This window comes from Patella vulgata, chromosome 5 (genome assembly GCF_932274485.2).
Source record: "Patella vulgata chromosome 5, xgPatVulg1.2, whole genome shotgun sequence".
Classification (NCBI taxonomy): domain Eukaryota; kingdom Metazoa; phylum Mollusca; class Gastropoda; family Patellidae; genus Patella; species Patella vulgata.
The window spans coordinates 54018613-54044572 of NC_065883.2; the positions used below are offsets into that span (position 1 = coordinate 54018613).

General features: G+C 35.4%; 1 protein-coding gene across 2 annotated transcripts in view; it reads right to left on the minus strand.

Moving 5' to 3' along the window:
• LOC126822652 (chitin synthase chs-1) overlaps positions 1-23348 on the minus strand; it is a 47743-nt gene extending 24395 nt beyond the window's left edge. The window contains exons 1-6 of one of the 2 annotated variants that reach the window (XM_050551632.2): positions 23313-23348; positions 17897-18069; positions 2865-2930; positions 2018-2245; positions 1224-1338; positions 227-371 (exon numbers count right to left, since the gene is read on the minus strand). In XM_050551632.2, coding sequence (XP_050407589.1) covers positions 227-371; positions 1224-1338; positions 2018-2245; positions 2865-2930; positions 17897-18028 — 686 coding nt within the window. In that variant the 5' untranslated portion in view covers positions 18029-18069; positions 23313-23348. Of the gene's footprint in view, positions 1-226; positions 372-1223; positions 1339-2017; positions 2246-2864; positions 2931-17896; positions 18070-20729; positions 20838-23312 lie in introns of those variants that run through there. The other variant, XM_050551633.2, reaches the window with a different exon arrangement.
• Between the last annotated feature and the right edge of the window lie 2612 nt (positions 23349-25960).

A 25960-nucleotide genomic window follows, 5' to 3' on the forward strand; every position in this document is an offset into this window, starting at 1 on the left:
TCGCAAGCTAGCGATGTCATCTAGAGTTGATTATGGTCTGGATAGGTTAATTAATGTATAATTAATAATTTAGATAACATTTCAGGCCTAAAAAATACTCGCAATAGACAGATTTACCTCTTGCATGATGTATGTTTAACATAAATAAATAATTGTCTCATGAGGCATAGTTCAATTTATCTATGTAATTGGAATTAACACAATCTCGAGAAAAGGGGGAAATTACCTGAAATCTTCTTTATCTAAATAAAGGTCTTTCTTGAGTGCTGGTTTTATTCCAGCCAGGAAATAATAAAATATATGGAAATTCAATTCTCGAGCTGGTCGATGAACGACTCTACTTTTCTCTAAGAGGTAATCAGTTACAGTAGCTGCAAGGAAATAACAGCAAATTTAGCACTGAAATAGTATATGTCTACATTGGCATTCTGTCGAATTCAGTTTTTGTGTATTTGAGAGATTTCGTCTATGTTTTTTACGCAGTCCCCAAGTCATCATTCTCGCGTACGTGTTATAGTCGTGATCTGATGCTATTACATTCATAATACATTAATTTTGAAAGTGTATCTCCCCAACGAGATTTACACTCATACATTTGCTCTACACCAATCAACCTGGTTAATATAGACAGGCATAGCCATGTAGTGTGCTATAAGGGGGAGGGGGCGGTATGGACAGACAGCGGCGTTACGGCTTACTCTAATTTCGAATTCCACCAGATCAAGCGTTCTTTTAAGTGCATGGCAAAGTATACACGGAACCTCGGTTTTCATATCATACGTAGCCCGTAGCTAGCCCAAAAATGTTGGTGCGGGGGTGGGTGGGGGGCAAGGGCTTCTGGGGGCGCCGATGTACCTACAGTTGACGGTCCACGGCGAAAGAAACAGTGAACGCGCCTCCCTTTGGAGAAGGGTCTAGGGTGCCCCCCCTCCCCAGAAAACTTTAGAAAATAGGGTATGCACCTATGAAAATGACCGAAAATCCGCGCCTGGGTCAATGGGGAACCATGAAGAAAAACCACGAGGTACTTTCTCAACCAACACACCGATCGGGTCCGAGACCTGGCGGTTAGAGAGCCAGTGCCTTACTCACAGATCCACCGTGGCTCATTTATGCATCTCAGCGTATTCAAAATGATTCGTTGTTGATATTAAATTTAGAAGCTTGTATTGAATATTTGATTTTCTTTACCGTTAATACGAGAAAAAATTAAAACAGCATACCCCCTTTTACCCCTCCAATTAAATTAAACTTGATTTGTATAAACTTGGCGAAACGACTTGAGTTTTCATTTAATGTAGTTTCTGCATTTCCAAATGCTTCCATCAGAGGATTAATCTGTAATAATCACAAGAATTAGAGTTGTAAAATAAAAAAAAATAACTGAAACAGTAAAAACTTGTTGGGCCAGAAGGTTTATATATTTTCTAAATTTAACAAAAGGAAGGGATGTCTAGTGTTCTGAGACAATTATCTATATAAAAATAGCTAGATTAGATGTAGTATGGACCTTGGTGTTCATAGATAAAAATGAGTTATTCGTCCGTAGCCAACAGAAGTTCTCAGACAAAAATAATGACGCCATGCCATGAAATCAATAGAAAGCAACGGGAACATTAGGTGGTCACAACCGGCTTTAGGAAAATTACCTTTTTTAATGTGAATTTACAAAAAGTCTATAATTTCATTTTACGTCTGTAATAATTCGGCTCTAATTCAAGTAAATGAAATGAAATGAAATGGGGTTTAACGTCCTACTGTTCTGCTCCGAACTGGGCTAATGAAGACGGGCATACGCCATACAGTGTGCTATGAGGGAAATTTTGCCCGGACAGCGGCACTATGACCTACTCTTATATCGAATTCCAACTGTCAAGGGATCTTTTACGTGCACGCCAATATGTACAAGGGACCTCGGTTTTTCGTCCCATCCGAACACAAGGGGGAAATCACTCTAATTCAAGTAAAAACTACAAAATCAGATAAGAATCCGTTTGAAGAATATATGAAAACTCACCTGTATCAATCGTGAATGTAAATCGCCATAGGTGTTTCCACACATTTCTAATAAATGCTCTATGACGTGTTTGGTAGACTCGGTTTTGCCAGCCCCCGATTCTCCGCTTACTAATATAATCTGGTCTGTCTGAGTCTCACGAAGTCTTTGGTAAGCCAATGCTGCTGTAGCATATATATGTGGCTCTTCTTGGGATATCGGTTTTCTCCAGTGATACCGTTCATGATGCTGCAAATCGGAATAAAAATAACAAAAAGGTGTATTATTTTATATCACCAGAAATTTTCTCTAGTGATACTGTTCAATGTTCATGATGCTGCAAATCGGAATAAAAATGACATTTATATTAAGTGAAACAAATAGGTGTATTATTCTTCAGTACGAAAAACGTAAAGCACACAGAAATTTAACGTTGGCCTAAGTCGATGGGCAAAAATTACATATCAATCAATTATTGACTCCTTTAACCGACCCTATATTAAACTGGAATGGGGTTGAACGTCTCGTCAATTCAATGGTTATGGGTGCAATGCCAAGCGTTCTTTAACGACTTGGCTGCAAATTTACTTGTCGACCTCGTTGATGCCATCTCTGACAAAGGAGAAACAGGCACGAAAAGAAAATTTTACGGTTTATTTTCCTATACCAAAACGGAATCAGAACCCAAACACAAGGAAAGAATACCTTTTAATTTTGACTAGTGAGATATTGTACCCGATGTTTAGAATTACGTATAAATCTTATTAGTCACATGCACTAAGTGTCAAAACCTTTCATTGTAATCGTTTTTACATTTGATAATAATGCACTATATAAATAATATTGAATTACAATATTTAATTCTTACCCGTTTGTCATATTTTGGCACGGTTTTGTATGGATTAACAGCTATTAAAATATCACCACATCGTGACTGAAAGAAATACGATTTACATAAATTAAATATAATTACGTGTAAACACAATAAATTTACATGGAGATATTTTGGGTTTATCCGTAAAGTAAGAACATTATTTATTGACACGGTTAGATAGTAATAATTCAAAATACCTGGGCCCGTATTCAAAGGTATTCTTAAAGTTGAGTAAAAATACTTAATTTATCCACTTAAATAAGTGAGTTACCTTAAAGGACAATATTACATATGTGATAGAACTGGTTAAATACATTCCAAATATAATTTTAACACAGAGATCATTGCTACGGGAGACTTGTAACAAGCACTTGAAGAAACGGGAAGTGGCGCCAAACATGACAAACACGAGTTGTCCTTCTATATAACAGACTGAAGTAACGAGTGGTAACAGACAAACGATCGAATTTCATTTCACTGATAATTCCGTTGAAGTTGAAAAGTTATTATATGGGGCGGTTAGAGGGTATCTCACAATTCAAAAATAGAATTGGCTGTCACAAGATAAGGGACACGAGAAAAAGTAGAAAAATCCCGTGCATTCCCCCGTTTTTATTCATTCTGTTCTTAATAAAAACATGGTAATGCACGGACTTTATCTAATTTGTTCGTTATCTTTAATCTACTGACAGCCAATTCTTTTTTTGAATTGTCAGATATCCTCTCATCGTCTCATATAACAACTTTTCATCTTCAACAGAATTATCAGTGAAATGAAATTCGATCGTTTGTCTGTTACCGCTCGTTACTTCACTCAGTTATATAGAAGGACAACTCATGTTTGTCATGTTTGACGTCACTTCCAGTTTCTTCACGTGCTTGTTACACATCTCCCGTAGCAATGATCTCTGTGTTAAAATTATATTTGTGATGTATTTAAGGAGCTCTATCACATATTTTATAATGACTGACACCAATATTGTCCTTTAAATCGGTATTTAGGCTGTATTTTACATCTCCTTGCTATGTGAAATACTCAACTGTACACTTAAATTATGGAATATTCGCAGTCGGCAAAAAGCTTGAATTTCTAACTTATGGAATGCCTTCACGGCCAAAAATCACGGATTTCTTCCTTCGCACGAAAGTTATATACTAAACTGTGTGAGTACAGACATTAAGCTAGTTCACCGACATTTTAAATCCTAAATCGAAGGTTTTAGTCGAAAACTCTAAGTATACTTCGATAATTTTGAGAAATATTTATTCGGCTTCAAATTAATATCATTGAAAAGGTTTATTTAATCTTTTTGTGTGTGACAGATATGAAACGGAGTAGAACTACATTAGTTAAGCGACTGACTTAGACTTAAAATTTCCTTTGAACACGGACCCTGGTGTTTTTTACTTTGTACTAATATTACTAAAAGACATTACTAAAATACACATAGATTACGCTTTCTATATTTCAGAAGCTATAGCAGGCAAGTTGTGTTAAGCCCTAACACTATACCCATGTTAATCGATTGGGCCATGGGTGCATTTAATGTCCCCTACACCCCCAGCCTCATTGCTTCTACAGTTTTGCGGACCGTGCTATAAAATGTATTTTGACAATATATCTATTTAAGCGTTCGGGGGTTAGATGATTCAGTGGGTCACTGTTTTAGATAATCAGAGGGATACATTATTTATAGATTTAGCAGATTACCACAAGTTTATGAAACGTCGCTTCAATTATAAATCCGTTAATCTTTGATACAATTTCACCGGTAGGGTTATTTGATGTTAGTGCATCATATAATATAACAATATTTCATTTATTATACTTTTCACGTACCTTCTTTTATTTTCGATTGTAACAGATTTAGCTTACAAAATGTGTCTCGTGGGTTCTATTGTTTTCAAACATATTGTCTTTGTGAATGGGCATGTGACACAAATGAAATACATTTCTTTCTTGTTTTATTCAAGTATGTTTTAGATTACGGATGTTAATAAAAGATTGCTTCGTCATGTAGATAAAATTACTAGGTGTAACGCCGATCGTGAGATATATTTGGTATTTGTACGGTCAATAGCTTCATTGTTTCATGTAGTTTAACGTGCTAATTTTCTGCCACTACTGAGCTAATGAAGACTGACATACGCCCTGCAGTGTGCTATGAGGGAATTTTATGGCCTACTATTATACAGAATTCCAACTGTCAAGGGTTATTTTACTTGCATGCCAATGTGTACACCGGCTTCAGTTTTTCTTCCTACACGAACAACTAGACATCTGTTCTCAAGGGCCCACGTCTTCCACCACTGACAAGGGGAAACCACGCTGGAAAATTCCTATGAAAATCTTTCTCGGCAACACCAGTAGCGAACCTGAGACCACCAGGGTAACAAGTCGGTGGCTTTCTCACTAAACCACCACGGCTCCAATGCGACGAAGAGATGAGTACCGAAAAATGGAATGCGAAGGACACCAGCTTCTATTGCATGGCTTTATCTACAAAAGATGTACTGAAAGTGGGCTAGCATACCTTGCCTCGTATTTGGCATCAATGACTACTCCATTAACTTTATTTGATAGCACTTTTCAAATTTATTATTTTCAATGTCCGTGCTAATTGGTTGTTACGCACGCTGTGGAAATCCTGCTTAATCAGATCACAGACCTACAGAAGCCTATAACTACCATGCATGTTTCAGAACACGAAAGTCGAAAAGTCGAAGTTGCGACGAAATGTGAGGCGACAGTACGCTATACAAGCCAAATTCGACCCGAAAATAGGAAATTAAGGAAAAATACACCACGATCCGCGATATAGCGCCCCTCGTTTTTTTCCTAATTTCTAATTTTCGACTTGCATTTTGGCTTGTATACCGTCTTGTCGACTTTCGAGTTGGTCATATTTTTATATTTATTTATGTTAGTAAGAAGGCGCCAACACGCATACCAAGTCAAAATACAAATCGAAAAGTAGAAATTAGGAAATTAACACATCGCGCTATTAGCGACCTATCATTTTGGCTTGCTGTCGTGCCTCGGAATGTGTAGTCTAAATTTTCGACTTGCATTTTGGCTTGTATACCGTCTTGTCGACTTTCGACTTAGTCATATTTTTGTATTTATTGATAGCAGTAAGAAGGCGCCAACACGCGTACCAAGCCAAAAGGCAACTCGAAAAGTAGAAATTAGGAAAATAACACACCGCGCTATTAGCGACCTATGTAGCACCATGGGCCTTCTGTCAGACGTGGAGAGCGGGCGATGGAAACCGGTCGCCACATCCTACGTAATATGACCCATGCAACTTTTATTTTAATAGCCTTGTGATCGTCTAGAATTTGTCTCCAGCTGTCTTTACTTCTGCTTCACGTTGTGTTTTTACTTCTTACTGTTTGTCTTCTCAGTAGTTATAACAATGCAACTGTTCGTTTTTACATTTTATATACGAAGCTGGATACATATAAGCATAGTATAGATTACAATACTAAAGTCAATCTCAAACCCTAGCCAGCCAGACTCGATATGGGCGAGTCTGCTTATAGAAATGGTTACATCTTTTCCTTTCCAGAATCTGTCTGTTGTCTAACGAATTCTCACAAGTATGATAGTTTTGTAGCTGTGGGTTTTGGACGTTCAATTATCTAATTGGTCAAATATCATGTAAATAAGTATAGAGATTGGTCAAACAAGCTAAATGATGCAATCGTAATTTTCCTTCACCTGTTTTTCGACACACTCTATCCTTGAACTCAGACCCTCTTTCCTGTTATTCTCACACAATTACATAAACAATTAATTTGCGTTTTAAATAAACGCATACCATAGCTAATACACTGACAATAGAGAATAATTTGTAAAGATAAAAATGTTGTTTAAACCATCTTTTTCCTCTATTCCTTGTCTATAAATTTAAAACAATGTCGCAACAACGATATTGCTATACCTATCATTTTGGTTTGCTGTCGTGCAAGTTGTTGTAGTTTCTACATTCCAGGTGACATTTGAATACATGTAATTCGCGTTAACAAAATAATCTGTGTAATAAAGTCTAGTATTGATGGCGATATTAGCGACCTATGGTTTTGCTTTGTTGTCGCGCTGTCGACTTCTCGACTTTCGCCTCAGACGTTGATGCAGTCTCTACATTCCATTTGAATACACGCATTGATAATTGAATTTCGTTTATTGTGGCTTTATACAGCATGTAAAATATACAAGCTTTCCCGATTAGATATTATTATTTTATTTCAAATTATATTAATACCATGGGTAGGAAAAGTAAGAACGAGTCGAATAGCGACGTTTCATTACCGCCGCCGAAATGCTCTAAAGTGAATGACGAGTGTGATCGTAAGCATATCTTCCAAATGAAATTGAAATTTCTATCAGGATTCAGATTATGGATCATTACGGTACCTGAAATAAGGAATAGGTGTACACGCATAAATTTAAATCATCCCAAAACTGCGCTAATATTGTGTAAACAGGGTTCAATATATATTTCAATAATTCGCTTGCAAGTAGGGGTCTTTAGCAGTGGGAAGGCGACCCTACTCCCTTATCACGTCTAAGCGGGGAATCGAAACCCCGTCACTTGATACAATTACAGATCTTGTTATTTCACGCGCACGCGTTAAACCAATAGACCACCCAACCGCCATGTAAAACGGATTTTGTAAGTTGCTGTAAATTGTATATGTACGCGACAATTGTTTTATAATAGGCCTACATAATAAATTAAATTGTTGTAAGTTTTCTTTTTTTTTATCAAACACTTAGCCTATGGAATATAAAATATTCCAGTTGGCGGAGAAAAAATATGAAAAATATTTTTTTATAAAAATTATTATCCATTTTGACGGATAAAAAATGAAAGCCAGCGTGAGACCTGATTGCACGTTTTCAAATGTGGGCTGGAAATTTTAGACTACAACTTCCTAGGCACGACAGCAAGCCAAAATGATAGGTCGCTAATAGCGCGATGTGTTAATTTCCTAATTTCTACTTTTCGATTTGTATTTTGACTTGGTATGCGTGTTGGCGCCTTCTTACTAACATAAATAAATATAAAAATATGACCAACTCGAAAGTCGACAAGACGGTACACAAGCCAAAATGTAAGTCGAAAATTAGAAATTAGGAAAAAACGAGGGGCGCTATTACCGCGTTGTATTATTTTTTAATTTCCTATTTTCGAGTCGGATTTTGGCTTATATTATATAGCGTGCTGTCGCCTCACATTTTGTGTTTTGAAGGGGCGAGAAGTAGAAATTACGAATGGTAGTTATCGGCTTCCATACATACCTGGTAATTATGTTTTGAATTATTCGACAGGTTAAAAAAAACTAATTTAATTTATTCAGCTATGCGTGGCTATATTTTACCCATCCTATCAAATAATAAACACAAAAACATAAAATGGAACACCATTACTATTTCAGCTATGTTTCGTTGTGGGTTCAGACAATTATGTTTAGGGGTCTCTCCTGTGGGAGTATACCTGGAGTTTATCTTGTAAAATCATATACACAAAACAAGTAATAACTATAGTAACCAATTACAAACAATATCATTGACAAAACACAGTGATAACATCGGTTGTAAAATGTAAAACGACTTATTTGGTGTCATGAAACATTAACCAGTGGATATTGCATTCTGTATTGGTGTGTGGGGTGGTGGGGGAAGGGGCTGGGTTTAACGCGTGTGAGTTAAATCACAAGGTCTGTCATTGAGTCAAGTGGCATGGTTTCGGGACAAGACTCGTGGCGTGGTTTCGGGACAAGGAGTACGTGTTATGAAACATTAACCAGTGGATATTGCATTCTGGGTTTAACGCGTGTGCGTTAAATCACAAGGTCTGTCATTGAGTCAGGTGGCATGGTTTCGGGACAAGGCGTAAGGTCGCCTGTCCTGGCTCGTGCGTTTTCTCCACGTCATCCACCTTACCCCCCCCCCCCCCCCGCCAACACACACACCTTAAGGCTTCATTCCCAGGAAGGAAGAGTTAAAAGAGGATAAAAAGAGTCCGTTCGCTGTGGTGCATTCTCATGAAGGCGCAGTTACAAACCGTGAACAAAATTAATCCTTTCCATGAAGGCACAGATATGGACTTGTCGGCTTTCGTTGTAATTACAAGATAGTCTAAGACAGCTTATGAAGTTAATGAGAGTATGAACTTAATGAATGGTTTTTAATGAGGGCATGAACGAACGGGAGCATGACCTGAATGTGCCGACCCCGTAACATAAAAAGGTACTTCGTTGGCCGAGCTATCCGATAAATCAGTGTAGGGCGACCTTGAAATAAACTAGTTAGAACACTCTTTTTTTCGTGATGACCGGCGCCCTAATGGGCCTCTCCGTATCTTGTAATGACAAGATAGTTTTCTTGTAACTATCTTGTAATTACAGGTCGCAGGTATAGCTATCTTTGCTCAGGTGGTTATATGTACCGTGTAAGTAAACAAAAAATAGATTTGGAAATGCTGCAACACTCCAATTCTCTCTCTCCCTCTTTCTGTTTTATAGTTTAAGTTACCAAACCTGTCAAATTTTCATATAAGTATGGTAGAATAAATTGTTTTTAATCGCCGTAGCAGATACAAGAAATGTTTATTTATCTTAACTGTGCATTAAAAAATATGGAAAACTTAATTTACCAAATCAGTTTCTGTAAAATCTTTGATTCTGTGTGAGAGCGACGGCTATGACACGGACGACGTTTCGGTAATATAAAAGGAAATATGTTTCGGAAACTTCGTCCTTGTAAATTTAGCTTTAGGATTTAATTCCAGCGAACCAGTTTTGAAGAATAAAGTCGTAAATTTAATTCCAGCGAACCAGTTTTGAAGAATAAAGTCGTAAATTTTGAATGTCTATTACGGTCTTAAACTGACTCTGCATCATTAAATATAATACGCTTCCTAATTAATGTTATCAAGTTTTCGAAAAGGTGTAAACATACACTGCCTCATGTACGACACCGTTACTACTTATGGTTTATTGAAGCCATGGATAAGCCATGGATTGAACTTGGATTTCCCCAAGCTAGATGGTAGATATACAAGTGGCTACGATTGAATGAATAGGGTGTTGGGATATAGGACGGACATCATATGGTTTGACACGTTAGGCGAATTCCCGGATCTTGATGGTAACACGAATTATTTCTGTTCACGGTATATGGGACACGAATATATTTTCAAACTTAGAATTGTGAACTATAATAAAGCGACTATCTAAAAATAGACACTAATGTGCTGAACCTTTAGAATAACAGCGAATAACAAACTATATTTAAATGTCCGACAAATAAATACATAATAATGTACCATTAAGTGTATCGAAGTGAATGACATATGTACTACGTTATCGACCTGTTATATTGTAACACACTGGGCCCTGTTTCACAAAAACCTAAGCTAAAATCACCAAAATAGATTTTAACTAAAATCAAAATGAAATTTTAGATTTTATGCGTTTCACGAAGATCGATTGTAACTTAAAATACAATTTTAATAGATTTTAGTTAAAATTGCTTGCGCCCGGGCATGTAGAGTGTCAGCAATTAAATACACTTCGAACCTGAAAACTGTTGACAGGTTGAACTAACGGTTAGAATATCAATGGGGGAGGGTTTCATACGTTGTAGGCCTACCAATGTCTGCACATGGTCAGACAATCGTAGAGAGGTGAAATAAATGAGTTTAGTGCGTATTATTCGTTTCGAAATGTATCGATGGGTTGGCCTTGAACTTGCCATTTGATTCGTGACTCGCAATAAAATAATGTCTATCGATAAACTAAATCGCTTGAATTTCGTATAGTTTTATGGTATTTTTGATAACAGTTACTATTGAGAATTGTCACAAAAATGTGATATTTCTGACTCAAACGACTAATCTAGACTGTGAATTATTGTCGAATTTTAAAAGTATTTAACAACTTTTAAACTAATGAACCAAATAGCCAATGTTCCGATGCCTAGATTTGAAATATGATCCCCATGGACCTTTTCAATAATAGCCTACTTTGAAAATGCCAAGGTGCCACACTCTTTATTGGATAATGCCTATCTATCTTACTAAATTAAAATGATTTTTCCCCAAAATAAAAAAAAAACCCTGACTCCTACATGTATATAAAACTTCCCCGATTTACGCTGTGTTATGAACGAAAGCCTTCATTAAGAAATAATAATCAATTTATATCAAAATCTAATTTCAAATATAACATTAATTTTCATTAAACACATTTGAGATTATTGATTTATCTTTTTACAAATCATCATAACCCCGAAACCATATGAGTAAATACTTTGCATATGGCTTGTCTAGTATTACAGGCCTGTATAGATCTTCTAATACCAAGAAATTGTAGGCCTACACGAAGATATTTTTTTTATAGAAAAGACTGCTCTTCTTTCCATGACATGGTATAATTTATATGTGAATCATATGGTAATATATAAAATAGTACAACAAGTTTTGTTTACTGGGGTTTTGGGTGTTTTTTGTTCTTGGGGTGTTAATTTGGGGCGTCATCTAAGTGCTTAAATTGCCCTACAATAAAATAAACTGTTGAGCCGAAGCTATATTTCCCATGTACTTTGAAAGAAATTGAATGAGAATCGTTTTTGTGAATGATAGTATGTTAAATTTATGTGACCCGAGCCATTGGCAATATTATCATTATTTCAAATATATCTATATGTCACAATAGATCTAAGAACGTAGCTCTCTAATGGTGATTTAATATCGTGATTTTAAGTTAGGAGAGGGTGACGGCTGCCTAAGTTAAAATTGAATTTTAGTTAAAATTGTCCCTAAAATAGTTTTGTGAAACGCCACTATTTTAAGTTAAGATAAAATTTTAACTTAAAATATTATTTTAGTGGATTTTAACTAAAGTGCTTAAAATCGTTTTGTGAAACTCATGTGTCTTAAGTTAGGGTATAATTTTAGTTTCAGACGATTTTAAGGAGATTTAAGTTTTTGTGAAACATGGCCCTGATCTGTCTCTTATTACGCGCATATTATCATATATTCAAAATTATATAAGTAGATACGTCTGATGGTGATGTCGCAGATAAGATCTAGAATAAGCCAAGAGACATTGTTGCCTTGACGACATATTAGCATTAAGTGTTCCAAAGTGCCGTGCACGGGTTTCGAGTATCGTGCACTGGACATGTACTTTACTCTTCTAGAATATCCATATCTAGTCTCAAGAATGTGAGAGGGATATTGCCTTGTGACAAATTCAAGTGGATATGTCTTGACACATTCTTTGCCCGGATAGCATCATTCCCACCTTCTCTTCTTTGAATAATTTTTATCTCAACTCTTTTGATAAACATTGTTGTTTTGCTATACTTCGCAGTTAGAATGCAAGTATAGCAAAACAGTAATGTTCATCAAAAGAGTTGAAATAAGAAGGGATCATTTTCATTGACATCGAAAAGAAGGACACCTTGACATCCCGTGATTTATATTACCCCCGAATTAGGTGTAACAAACCAGGGTCACCCTTCTTGTCACGATTTCCTCCCAATCCTCCAAAATAGACACTGTATAAATTACGCTGGATTGAAATCTCATGTAGCAATGACCCCATATTCATACCGGCATTCCCTGATGTAAAATACCGACAATTTGTTTATAAAACTATCACTAAACCGGGAAGTTACTCCCATCACACAACTGTGTAGCATTCATCTTTTGACAACAGAATCCATATGAATAAATTAATATCATATTTCATTTCATAGATTTCTTAACGGTATCAAGAACGCATTGGTCCCAAACAGTATTGAACGTGCATATTATATTTTAAACATTTGAACTATCGCCCTCTTTGTTGTTGTAAGTATTGCTGGCTTTATTATTAATAAAACGTACTGGTATAAGTGGGTGGGTTGACATATTCAAGAACACTACATATTAAAGAAAACTATTGTATAAGCATGCCGTATATAACTAATAATATGTGTATTTTTGTATTTGTGTTATATTTGCACATGTTATGTAAGTCATAAAAGAGTGACAGGTTGTTCCTATTACATGGACGTGGACTAATTCCTGAATTATTTACCAAAGCGGATGCATATCACACAGACTCTATTCAAATTCAATCGTGGTGGATTAAAAACGCTTGGAGTCGCCGAGGAAATTTGCGAGTTTATGAACTGATCGTTTGCGGGAATGATATTATTGGGTGTGGCAGAGTCTATTTATCTTATTCTAGTGCGATGAAAATGAATGAAATGGTGCGTAGCGGATATTTTAAGGGCGTACTGAGTGTTACATCACAAACGCGTATAAATTATAAATTTAAAGGGGGCATGGGGCTACTCGATAAAAACGTGAAAGATCCGGTTTAATTATTTCACGATAATAGTTTATTATAAACCTCATTCTCTAGGTACAATAATCAAACGAGTGTGCTTTAGATCATAAGGTTTTTTCCAACGTGGTTTCGATTTCATGCTTGGTTGAGTCAGATAACAGGATCGTCTGCGAAATCTTTTGAAAAGTTTTTTGATTGTCTAGAATAAAACTGTCGTCACAGTCCCATGGCGCATTGTTGATTACACCTCATCAATGGACATGAAAAAATGGGGTTGAACGTCCTGCTTTTCTCCACCCACTTGGCTAATGAAGATGGCCCCATATATGACGTCAAAAATAAAATTTCACCCTTAATACAAAGATCGAATGACTTTACATAATTTCTTAACAGAGATCACGCTTTTGTGTTTTCATTGTATAACTATTTTGATTTGAGACGTATATTTTCATTATACATCATTGAACATTTAATTGAACGTCAATGGTTGGGATTTATTCTGTAATAAATACTGCAAGCAACCTTACTGTAATTCATATTAAACGATTTAAATAAATATAGAAAAATAACATAATTTAGTTTCAGTATGACCATGGACTTAAAATAGATTATAGATATGACGTAATAGTAACAGAAAAATCCCGAAATTAAAGAATGGTATACTCAATAAACCGTTTTTTCAGGATTTAATGAAGTGGAGCGTTTTTAAATATAAATAGATATTCTTTATTGACAAACCGTTCATAAATACAGTATAGAAACAATAACCTCAACATAAATATAACCTGTTATACACATGTAACATTAATATTAGTAAGATCCAGAGCCTGGTTATATTCAGTTTAATATTTACTTTCTGGGGGATAGTCTTCATTAGCCCAGTCGGAGCAGAACATTAGGACGTTAAACCCCATTCCATTTCATTTCTGATAATGAAACATTAACAGTGTAATATCAAGGTTAAATTGGGCAATTCTTCAGTTTATTTTTACTCACTCTGTGATCTAAAAATTTAATTATCTATACTGTGTGGAATAGTTTGAAAGGGACAAATGGCAGATGTTTCAACAGTTTATCTGAAATTTAGATCCCTTCTGATTTTAAAGATTCATTATGCAAGATTTAAATCTACCTATTCCAGTTTTTAGTGGCTTCAAATGTTATATAAATTTTATTTAAACATGTATTCACATGCCAAGCCCATAAACAACTCTCTGGGCTTTCAGATGACTGAGATATTGAATGGATTAGATCACCTGCGCTATATATTCGGTTAACGTTAAAATGGACGTCGTTCAATAAAATGACTGACAACTGAGACCTCATGACAATGGTCCTTGACAATCGGAATATTTCTTGTCAAAACTTCAAACACCCATAGAATAAAGTAATTTCAATATATTCATTTTTCAATATCTATTGTGGAACTATGTAGCAAGAACAGTCAGCTCTTTTTTTAAATCTTAGATAATATATCTTTAAGACATAAAAAATTATTTTGTTACAATATGAGACTGTAATGTGATTACTACAGCCCATATCATTATTAAAATGTATGTGTAGATATAGTCATTCGATAATTATAATTTCTTATTCGATATTACTAATCATAGATAATATTTCACAAAACTATACATGTACATAATAATCAAGTCATTAAATTGTGCGTGGATAGAAATCGGAGAAGCTTCTTCTCCAGGAATTTGACTTTTGTGACATTTGATATAATCGACCTTCCTGGTTGAGACATGAGTGTGTGACGTAAAATTCTTTTGTTATATTATTACCTGAACTCTTTGACCTACACGTTATATACTTTAATACATATAGCAGAGGGTAAGTTTTGACAAGATATAGACATAAATACAACTGTCTTCGGCGATTGTCGAGAATTGCCGGAAAAGTTAGCACGCGCTGTATCACAAGGTCTGTTATTGAGTCAACTGGCGTGGTTTCGATTCTCTGGTTGTACGTGACAAGGAGTAGGGTCGCCTGTCCAATCTTGTGGGTGTGTTCAGGGTCCTCCGGTTTCCTCCCACTGCTAAAGATCTCTAAGCGCAAGCGAATTATTGAAATAAAACTGAACCATATGGAGAGCCACGAGGAAGAACGATCTAAGTCACTTTTTCAACGAACCCCAGTGGGGGTTAATGGCGAAATCTGGTAGCAAATTGTATAAGCTTTCTGTGGAACAATTAATTTCAGGTAAAAACGACCAAGGCCCTTCTGAAATGCCCCCCCCCCCCCCCGGACAAATACAAGTCCATATTTGACCTTAATTTGGCTGAAAAGTGGAAGTCGGTTGTTGTACTGGTAATTATGATTTGCATTAAACATCATTTTGAAGTTGTAATTAAACCCACTCGTTGTTCTGTTCGTGTTAAGCATTCTCGTCCAAAAGTCTGTTTGCCTTTTATGCGAAATGACAAAAATGTGACTTAGATCGTTCTTCCCCTTAACTAAAAATAAGGTGTCTACACCTTTATAGGATAGCGATCTGGTAAACAAAAGAAAAGACGACGTGGCTCCCACGGTTTTAAATTTATATAGTTAATAAAAAGCAATTAATTCTCCTGTTGAAATATTGGAAAGGGCGGGCGGTATAGCTTCTAAACAGAATCAGTGAGTCATTAAATTATCAGATATATACGCTGTTCAGATCTCATGTTTTATTTTTAAGAATTAAGATGTTACGATTTAACTACTCTTAGTTATTTAATTTTCGGATTCAAATTTTCAAGTTCTATTATCGTTATTGGTTCACAGTAAGGGTTTTTCAAGACAATGTTTAATTTTTGTTACTCTTATTGCCTAATTCATCAATTAAAATGAAAGGGGGTTAACGTCCTAGTTTCTGCTCCATCTGGGCTAATGAAAACAGACAATGCGAGTTACTTGCGAAATGATTGATAAATCCTCAGTAGTTGAATAACATAGTTTTATAGACGACAATCAATATATACACACACGACCTTTAGTGATTGCTATCCAAAGATCTTTAAAATTATAGTTCAATCGGGATATCTTTATGCAACACCACCCTAATCGTTGAAAACAGCCTTCGATAAAACTATTACTTTTTGTTAATGCTTTATAAAATGTTATACAGAACCACGCATGATCAAATAACTCATCGAAAAGTTAAAGGGACTATCCCGATTTGAACAGAGTCTCAAAAATAAAAGTCTGAGTACGTATGAAATTTAAGCGCCAAAATATCGAGGAATGGTGCATTTAACTTGTCTCAAAATTTCAGCTCAAAATATTGAGTTGTTTGGACGTGAACGTCAAAATTCCTTATCCGTACACGTAACCCTTTTAAGATTTGGGGTCAATTTGTTCGTTGGGTGACCTGATAATCGACCCCCGTTACTTTAGAGGTCTTTACAATGAATGACCCATGTGCTGTACTTGATAACGAAAGGTAAATTTCAACTACACATTATTTTTATAAAATAAAAGTCTGGTTTTATCCGTACACCGCATAATACAGTTTGAGACACCGGTCTCCATTTCCAGATAAAGACTGACGGGTTTAAGTTGTTCGAAAACGTATCAAATATGTTGGGTTAGTTGCTCGGCCCTAAGGTAGCGAATTTTAACGGATTTTAACATCAAATTAAGCAGTTTAATTATCCAAAATATTATCGGGATTGGCCCTTTAAATTTTTACGATTAATACAGTTAAAGAAAGATAATACTGCTGTCGTGTATTTTCATAGTTATTTGGTTTAGAAAGCCACTGGGGCGTAAACGAAGTATACACGACAACCTAACATATCATTAAAAAATACGAACACTCCCAAATATTTTAAAAAGTTAGGTGTAGTTCAACGTCCAACTTTTTGCACCAAAGGGTCTAATGAAGACGGGTATACGCGATGCAGTATGCTATAGTAATTTTTACCCGGACAAGGTGTTTCCATCTACACTTTTTCGGATCCCATCTGTCAAGGTTTTTTTTTATGTGCACCCCAAACATGTACACGACACCTTTAAAAAACTGCACGTGGTTCCTGTACCAGGCTGTCCATACTGAAACATACAGGCCCTCCAAAGGGAAACACAGCGGAAAATCCCGCGGAATGTTTTAATCAAAACCGGCATCGAACTCGTGGCTCCCGAAAAATCTTTCAAACTTTTCTCGGAATGATAAGCAAATTATCTGTAACCAACTGACTCTTAAGGAATGTTATTTTGTGATTGCAGAAAACTTAACCCCATGGCTTCAATGGTATAAAATCAACCTCATGACATTACTTGTTGTTATATAAAGTCATCATAGTGACATTAATTATGATATAAATTCCACCTCATAATTTTGCTTCTTGTTAGATAAAATCAACCCCACGATATGTAAATCAACCTCATGACATTTTGTTCTAATATATAAATAACCTCATGATTTTACTTGTTGTTATATAAAATCCGGCAAGTCCAAATCTATCGAGTCATTTTAGGACTGTGGCTCTGGGGCTTACTCATTTCGAATTCCAACTGCCAAGGGTTATTTTACGTACACGGCAATGTGTACACAGGACCTTTCTCGGACAACACCGGGCGCAAACCTGAGACCTCCTGGCTAGAGATCCAACGTCTTATTCACTGAGTCACCTCGGTTCAACCGACCAAACAGAAGACATAATAACGACATGAAATAAAGAGCTACTTACATATATCTTATCTTGATGGTGCCTATTCTTCAAAACATTTAATATATTATTTTCGCTAAGGTCTGATAGAAGGGAAAGTTCCCCTTGGTTGTGGTCTTCCATTCCTAGATACACCGCGTCTAACTGTTGCATCTATATCTTTATATCACGGTCAAATTTAATTTTTATGCATTCTGAAAAAAAACCCCACAAATAATAACTGCAGTTCAATCCAAATTCAAAAATTAATAGAATCAACAAATGCTTTGTGAACGAAGATAATGATTTGATTACCATTATACATGATCTAAATATTTCAATATATATCAGTAGTTCCCCACCTTTTTTCACTCGTGTACACCTTGGGACATTTTACAAATCTCCACGGCCCCTAAAACCTGCATTTACTCTGTTCAGCCATATTTCCCATATTATGGGCATGATGACTTAGAGCGCGTGTTTACACCGTGAAAAAAGGTGTTGTTTTCTTTTATAGTTATATATAAAGGAAAGGTGTATTTTACTGCAATATTATTATACTATAAATTTCGCGGACGTTCCTAATTAAAGCCAGGATTAGGTAGAATAGAATGTCGTCAGATCCTGTTCACGCGTTAATGACCAAGGATTACTTGAATGAAATACCAATTATCGCCTCTTACAAAAGCCTCACCCAATTTCTCATATTATGTTCTTTGTTTCAAGTCTCACGAAAACGTTGGCAACGTCACAATTTTCTTAAATATATTTTTTTTATTAAAGCTTCCCCCATGACCGCTGCGACTAACCGCATATTCTCTCCTGTGATACTCCAATAATGATGAGACGTTTTACAAAATTATTTCCGACAAAATATGACAGGGTTGTATGAGAATATACATACTTTATTAGAAATAATAAACAGTAAAACGAAAACTACAACGGACCATTTCTTTATACTCTCACTTAGTCACTATGAAATGAAATAAAATGTGGTTTAACTTCTTACTTTTCTGGCCCATTCGAGCTCATAAAGACGGGCATACACTATGGGGAACATTTAACCTGGCAGCGGTATTACGAGTTACTATTATTTCGAATTATTTTACGTGCACTCGAATGTGTACATGTTACCTGGATTTTCCGTCCCATTCGATGGACTGGACGCTTTTCCCTAAGGGAAAACCACACCGGGAAATCCAGTGGAACTTTCTCAGCCAACACCGAGATCGAAACCGGGTTCTCCAGGTTAGGTCTAAAAGCCAAGGCCCATTGCAGATTTCGTCATATGGCACGAGATGTAATTAGGGTTAGGGCATGATAACGGTTAACCCACAATCTCGCCATCAGACACGTGCCCTAACCATCTACATATCGTGACCTATGACGGAATCTGCAGTGGTTCTTGGCTTTTAGCCTTTAGGGGATCTCCATGTTAGCGATCCAGGGCCATTCTCACTGAGCCAACGTGGCTCCCCCACAGGTGATATTATCTGAAGGGTGCATAAAACTTGTATTTAATTATTCAGCTGCGTTTCTGAATGATTAGATATTGGACAGACACAATATGTATATGTTTCAATTTTAAGAATTCAGCAGTTTTCTTAGACAAAATCATTAAAACTCTCCCAAAATAACACGTATTATCGCATTGAAATGAAAGTTTAAGATTTTATCATTTTCTTTTGAAACTGATTTGAAATAAGAGTAAAGACGGAAACGATTGAATGTAAACCAGTTTATATACATTCATAACAAAAAGGGGATCGAAACATCAAAATTATATGGAAGGCTTACATATAAATATGAGTTGAAAAAATATAAATAATAGTAAATCAAACGTTTATATTAAAAATAAACGGTCGCGCGTCTTGACAAACACGGCAGCTGACAATGGAAATAAATGAATAAATAATGTGATCTCTTCCTGGGAGTAATTCCAGTTAATAAACTCGGGATACGCCTCGGAAAAGGAGTAGAAAATGTATTCCAAATCAGGCCTGTCATAAACCAATTGTCTGACTTTGGTCCGTACATCAAATTACATTGTCTTTAAATATAAGAACTATATATGGAACAAAAACAAAGCGGCTACCTAAAATAACAAACTTTCATAGCTAATTAACGTCGAAATCTTTACTTGCGAGATACATCCAACGCAGTGTTACTGAAGTATTTTTACGAAACGAAATACGTATTTTGATTGTGGACAATGCAATATAACATTAAGGTTTGAACCTTGTATAGGTCAAAATAAAACGCTAAAGTGAGTGACAAACTCTGTATAGTATAATAATAATAATAATAATAATAATAATAAAAACTTTATTTAATGAGGCAACGTATTTAGTTTGCAAAAAAAACTAATCTTCCATAGGTCCCTCCTAAACTACAAAGACATATATACATGTAATATCAGGATAAATTTAAAATCATTAGAAATGCAATAGCATTTTAAAGTGGGAAGTTTGATAAGTCACTCCCAAACTACAAAACATATACATTATACAAGTAGAATATAGGAAGAACTTATGTTTTGAAAGATTGAGTGAATTTGAAAGATTGAGCGGAATTTGGTTTAGATTGAAACACACACTCGGTTATATCATCTCAACAACTGTTTTTACCTGTGATAGCTATTTTTAAATTATGAATTGTTCATTTGTCATACTCTCCTTAACCTTGAATATTGAAACTCAACATGTTGACGTTATTCGTGTTAAATATCCACTTCAAAACTGGATATTGTTTGAACAATATTTTACACCAAGTTTTAGAAGTTAGTCTGTGAGAAGTCACTGAGATTTTTATCTGTATTATAACTGTGAAATTATATCGTATCAAAATTATCCAAGAAAAGATATTTCAAACTTACCCGTGCACTGAATCGTTCACAATTAGAGCGATAACGGGCTTTCGTTGAAAGTCAAACACAACATAAATAAAACGACGCAATAGGATATTGAATAACACGTTATATTTAGTATGTATGATATTCAAAAGAAACGATCCACACCAGACATTGTCCATGCTTTTATCAAGTCACATATCAATATGTAACATTAGTAGTGATCTATATAATAGTAGTGATCTATATAATATTATAGAGTATTTTCTGGCAGGTTATATTTTTCGATCACAATAAAGTATAAGCACAAAAGTGAATAGGCAACTAAATGAATTTAAAGGGGGTGGGGCGATTTTTGTTCGTCGTCTCCACCATGTTAGATTTAAATATCTGATATGTTATAACAAGACATAACTTAATTTATAATAAAACAGGCCAACAGTGAGACTGATGTCCCCCGCCGAAATCCCGAAATAAATAGATAAACACACTAATTAATTGCACGTTTATCCTTTTCAAAAGTATCGAGCAATCAAACTGATTATCAACTATACACTAAGTTTCATCACTTAGTGGGAAATGTTGATCATTGAACTCAGTTGAACATCTCAATTAAAAAGTTTTTATTTTCTAAAGTCTTGACCAATCAAATTGTTTATCGCTCCTTAGCCCAAGTAGAAAATTCTCATCCAACTTAGTCATGGTAATACTATAATGAATCTATACTCAGAGTTTCATAGCTCTCACTTAATTATAATCAAATTTATCGTGCCCAAAATCATCATCGAACTCCATCAAGGCATTCGCCTAATGAACGCCTAAACCAAGTTTAAACATTCTACCTCAATTAGAATGAGAGTTATTGTGTTTCAAAGTCTTGACCAATCGAATTGCTTATGGCTTTGCTTACCCTCAGCAGAAAACGTTCATTATCGAAGTTAGTCAAGGTATTGGTGTGATGAAACTTTACTCTAAGTTTCATCACTCTCTCTTAATTAGAACTCAAGTTATCGTGTCCCAACGTACCAACCTATCAAATTGCTTATCCCTGCTTACCCTTAGCAGAAAATTCTCATCTTCGAACTCCACCAAGGCATTCACCTAATAAACACCTACACTAAGTGTGAACATGTTGCTCAATTAGATGGAGAGTTATTGTGTTCCAAAGTCTCGACCAAAAAAATCGCTTATCGCTCTGCTTACCTTGAGCAGAAAATGTTCATTATCGAACTTGGTTAGGGTATTGATGTAATGAAACTATACACCAAGTTTGATCACTCTCACTCAATCAGAACTAAAGGTATTGTGCCCCAAAGCATCAACCAATGAAATTGCTTACCCCTGCTTACCCTAAGCGGAAAATGCTCATCTTCAAACTCCATCACGACATCGACCTAATAAACACCTACACCAAGTTTGAACATTCTAGCTCATTTAGAAAGAGAGTTATTGTGTCACAAAAAGACGGCCGGACAGACGGACGGACGAACCCATTTTAATAGTCCCCTGCTTTATTCGAACGGCGGGGGGACAATAAAATATATGTCTAGTAGAAACTAAATACCGCAGATAAAGAGTATATCAAGTCGACGTACATACCTTGACAAACTTCAAAGATATTAAAATGCAGAAATTTATTCCAAATGATTTTTTCCTTGTGCATTACTTTCTTGCCCAATGTGTAAGGAATTTTGACATTTCGTTATATTTAAAATACAGATGTGACGACATCCTTTGATGTTGGCGTAACATTATTTCAATTAATCGTACGGGCAACTTGCCAATCGTACATTATTTATACTAGTGAAATATTGGACTCGCGTGACGTATTTCACTGTAAAAGCATGTGTTGAGTGTCTGTATTTTAAGTCGTTAAATGGCCCCGCGCTATAAACATTGCGTGATATATTGTAAAAACACTCGGGTCTGTGGCCCTCTTGTTGTTACAATATATTACTTACTGTCTCGCCATTAAACAGTACATAATGTTTAATGTCATTAAACAATACATAATGGATCAGTTGATTTTGTGTATTTCATATCTTTATAAAGTTTGAATGTTGGATGAAAATAACAGTTCTGCTTGAAATTTGATTTCAACTGTAATGAAGTTTGTAACTTTCGTTTATCGCTATCAACATTATGCCAATTGAAGCTTTTTGGTTGTTGGCTAGAATATACAGTTCTCCAATCGATGTGCCGAAAAACAACATACATTTTTAGCTATGTGAAAAACCCAATAAATCCGAATTTTAGTTATGTGAAGATCTCAAATAAATACGATTTTTATTTAGCCATGTGTAAATCCCAAATAAAACATTTGTTTTTAAAAACTATGCGAAGATCTCAAATAAATCAGAAACTTTTAGCTATTCAAAATCCCAAATAAAACAGAAATATTTTTAGTTAAGTTAATATCCTAAATTAAACAGACATTTTCAGCTATGTGAAGATCTCAAATAAATCAGAAATTTATAGCTCTGTGTAGATCTCAAATAAATCAGAAATTTATAGCTATGTGAAGATCCCAAATAAAAGTAGACTAATGTTCTAATGTCAGTAAACCAATGTATTGATATCTACATAAAAATGTAGCTAAATCAAACCTACCTTAATATGGTCTAACGTGATCAACAACCCCTAGTGGTATGATAAGCTTGAGCAGGGGCCGACACTTATGTCGGTAAATTGAAATACCAACCCTGCGATCCCTGTGAAAAGATTTTGTACCAGGAAGTAGATTATGCATTCACCAAATCTGCCCACATCGATACGAATCACTGATTTATTTGTATGACGTTTGAAGACCAATGCATGCCAGCCATTTGCACTCTATTCAACTGGCTTATCGGTTTAAATATAAAACGAAATAACTTGAAAAAAACCCCACTCTACATCTTGACATGCAATGTATATATATATATATAAAGTAACAGAAGGGATTACGTTATGGTCGTTTACTCTTTACATAAATCTCATTAAATTTTTCATCCATAAAATGATATTATATAGGAGATAACGCGTCCTGTGTGTTATGTAAATTGTAAACTTGTTGACATATTATTCGATCAATTTACTCAATTTACTTTCATTGGAAAGAGAGGCGTGTTATAACGTTCACCCGAGATCCCAAATACAAAATAGCTGTGATCATACCCAAGACAACATAAATTGTGAGCTATATCGGCGTTCTAAATACACTATAAATTGTTAGCTATGTGAAAACCCCCAAAACACCATAAATTGTTAGCTATGAGGAGTTCCAAATGAACAACAAATTGTGATGTGAACATCCCAAATACAATATAAAATGTTAGCATGTAAACATTCCAAATACACCATAAATTGCTAACTATGTGAATATATCATATATAAAATGATGTGTATACATTCCAAATAAATAATACAATATACATTGTTTAAACAAAATTTAGTAACTTAATATAAGACATGACACAAATTATATGGAATACAAGTTACTACAGGTGCGTTCACTATAAAATTTTTTCGTAAATTTTATGGTTATTTCGCCATAAATGCCTGACAGAAAGTTTACGACAATATGCACTGCAAAATAGTTCGAATTACGGTCGCTCTACCGTCATTAATCGTAGAATGCGCGTTAAGAGATAACCCGGGTATTTCGCGTAGCAAGAATAGCACAGTCCTGACACGAAACCTTTGGAAGATGGCTGCTCTTTTTCATGAAATTAATCTTCATTTGTCGGTAAGTAAAAAAAACCCATCGCATATTGAAATAGAAACAAACAAGAATTATATCACCCGTGCATAATTTTTATGACTCGTCACTTGTCTCTAGAGACAAAGCGGCTAAAAAAGGAACCTGAACTTGAGTCTCGAAATGCCCATGTATGTCCTTAATTAAAATTTTCTCCTTAATCAATGTTTTTCATATTTGAAAAAAAGCCTAGGTGTGCCCATCTCTAGAGAGAAAGCGGCTAAAAAAATGAACCCTGAACTGAGTCTCGAAAACTGAAACGTCTACGGTCTAGGCCTATGTATGTCCTTGCCAGTTTTCTTGTGACTAGGGCTATTTTAAACTTTTAGTTCAGCCTCTGTAGAAAAAATAGATCTACTATCTAGGCCCATCTAACCAATCTAGGCCTGCTGTTGCGTTCGTCCATTTCTAAGTCAATATAAGAGTGATTCCTTAATTTGGCACTGCGCGAACGCTGAATATACTAAAATAAGATCACTTGTCTGTGATTATTCTCCACGAAAGTCTCGTTATCCAGCATTTCGATAAAATCTCCCAACAGCGTGGTCAATACATTCGATAGTGTGAGCTGCAAGGGAGGACAACTCTGCTTGGTAGAATGGTCTGCGATATCCCCCTCGGTGGAAATGAAATGTGATTTTATGGCACGTCAGCACCCACCGGGCTATATTGCGCCAAACATATGGTGATTTATGCGAGACAAGCTAAATATATTATACAGAAAAGTATTATATGCATAAATAAAAACAATATCACAGTAAATAAAATAAATCTTTTATGCATATAAATATTTAAAATACAATAACTGAAATGATAAATATCCAATTAAAATTTGTGATAAAAACATGTCTCTTTCAAAAAGTCTAGTATGTTTAGGAGATAAACACTTCCTGTTTCACATATAGAGGGGTGTTATCGTTCAATCGATACGCCCTGAGTTCATTAGGACCCAAGACGCGTTAGCCTCACGGGTTGTAATGTAAAATCTCAGGACATGTCTGTTGCACAATGACGCTCCTCTAAATAAGAAGCAGGAAGTATTTATCGACAATGTAACATGCTTTTTTAGCATTTTAAAAGAAATTACTAAAACAGAGGGGTGTTATTGTCCAATCGACAGTGTCTAATTGACAAATCAAAACGCAAGATTCACCCTTAAACATGTTACAATACAATATAAACCCGGTTGGGAAAATAGATTAAGTAGATTATGTTCTTGATATGATTGCTCTCAATCAAAATGTGCTTAACTGTCAAAGGAAGGTGACAGTGTTCACATTCTGATCGAGGCTCTCGCTTCAAGATGAAAATATGAGTTAAAGCAGAATGACCAATGCGAGAGCGGCACAAAACAACTTCACCCCTCCTGTTGGTTCTATAGGAGTTGGGCCAATCTCCTAAGAGGAGCTTAATGTGATGAAGTTTGAATGGTAAATTTAAAATCGGTGAATGGTATTTAAAAAATGGATAAGGGAACATCTAAGGCAGACTTGGCAGCCAAATCTGCTTGATCATTCCC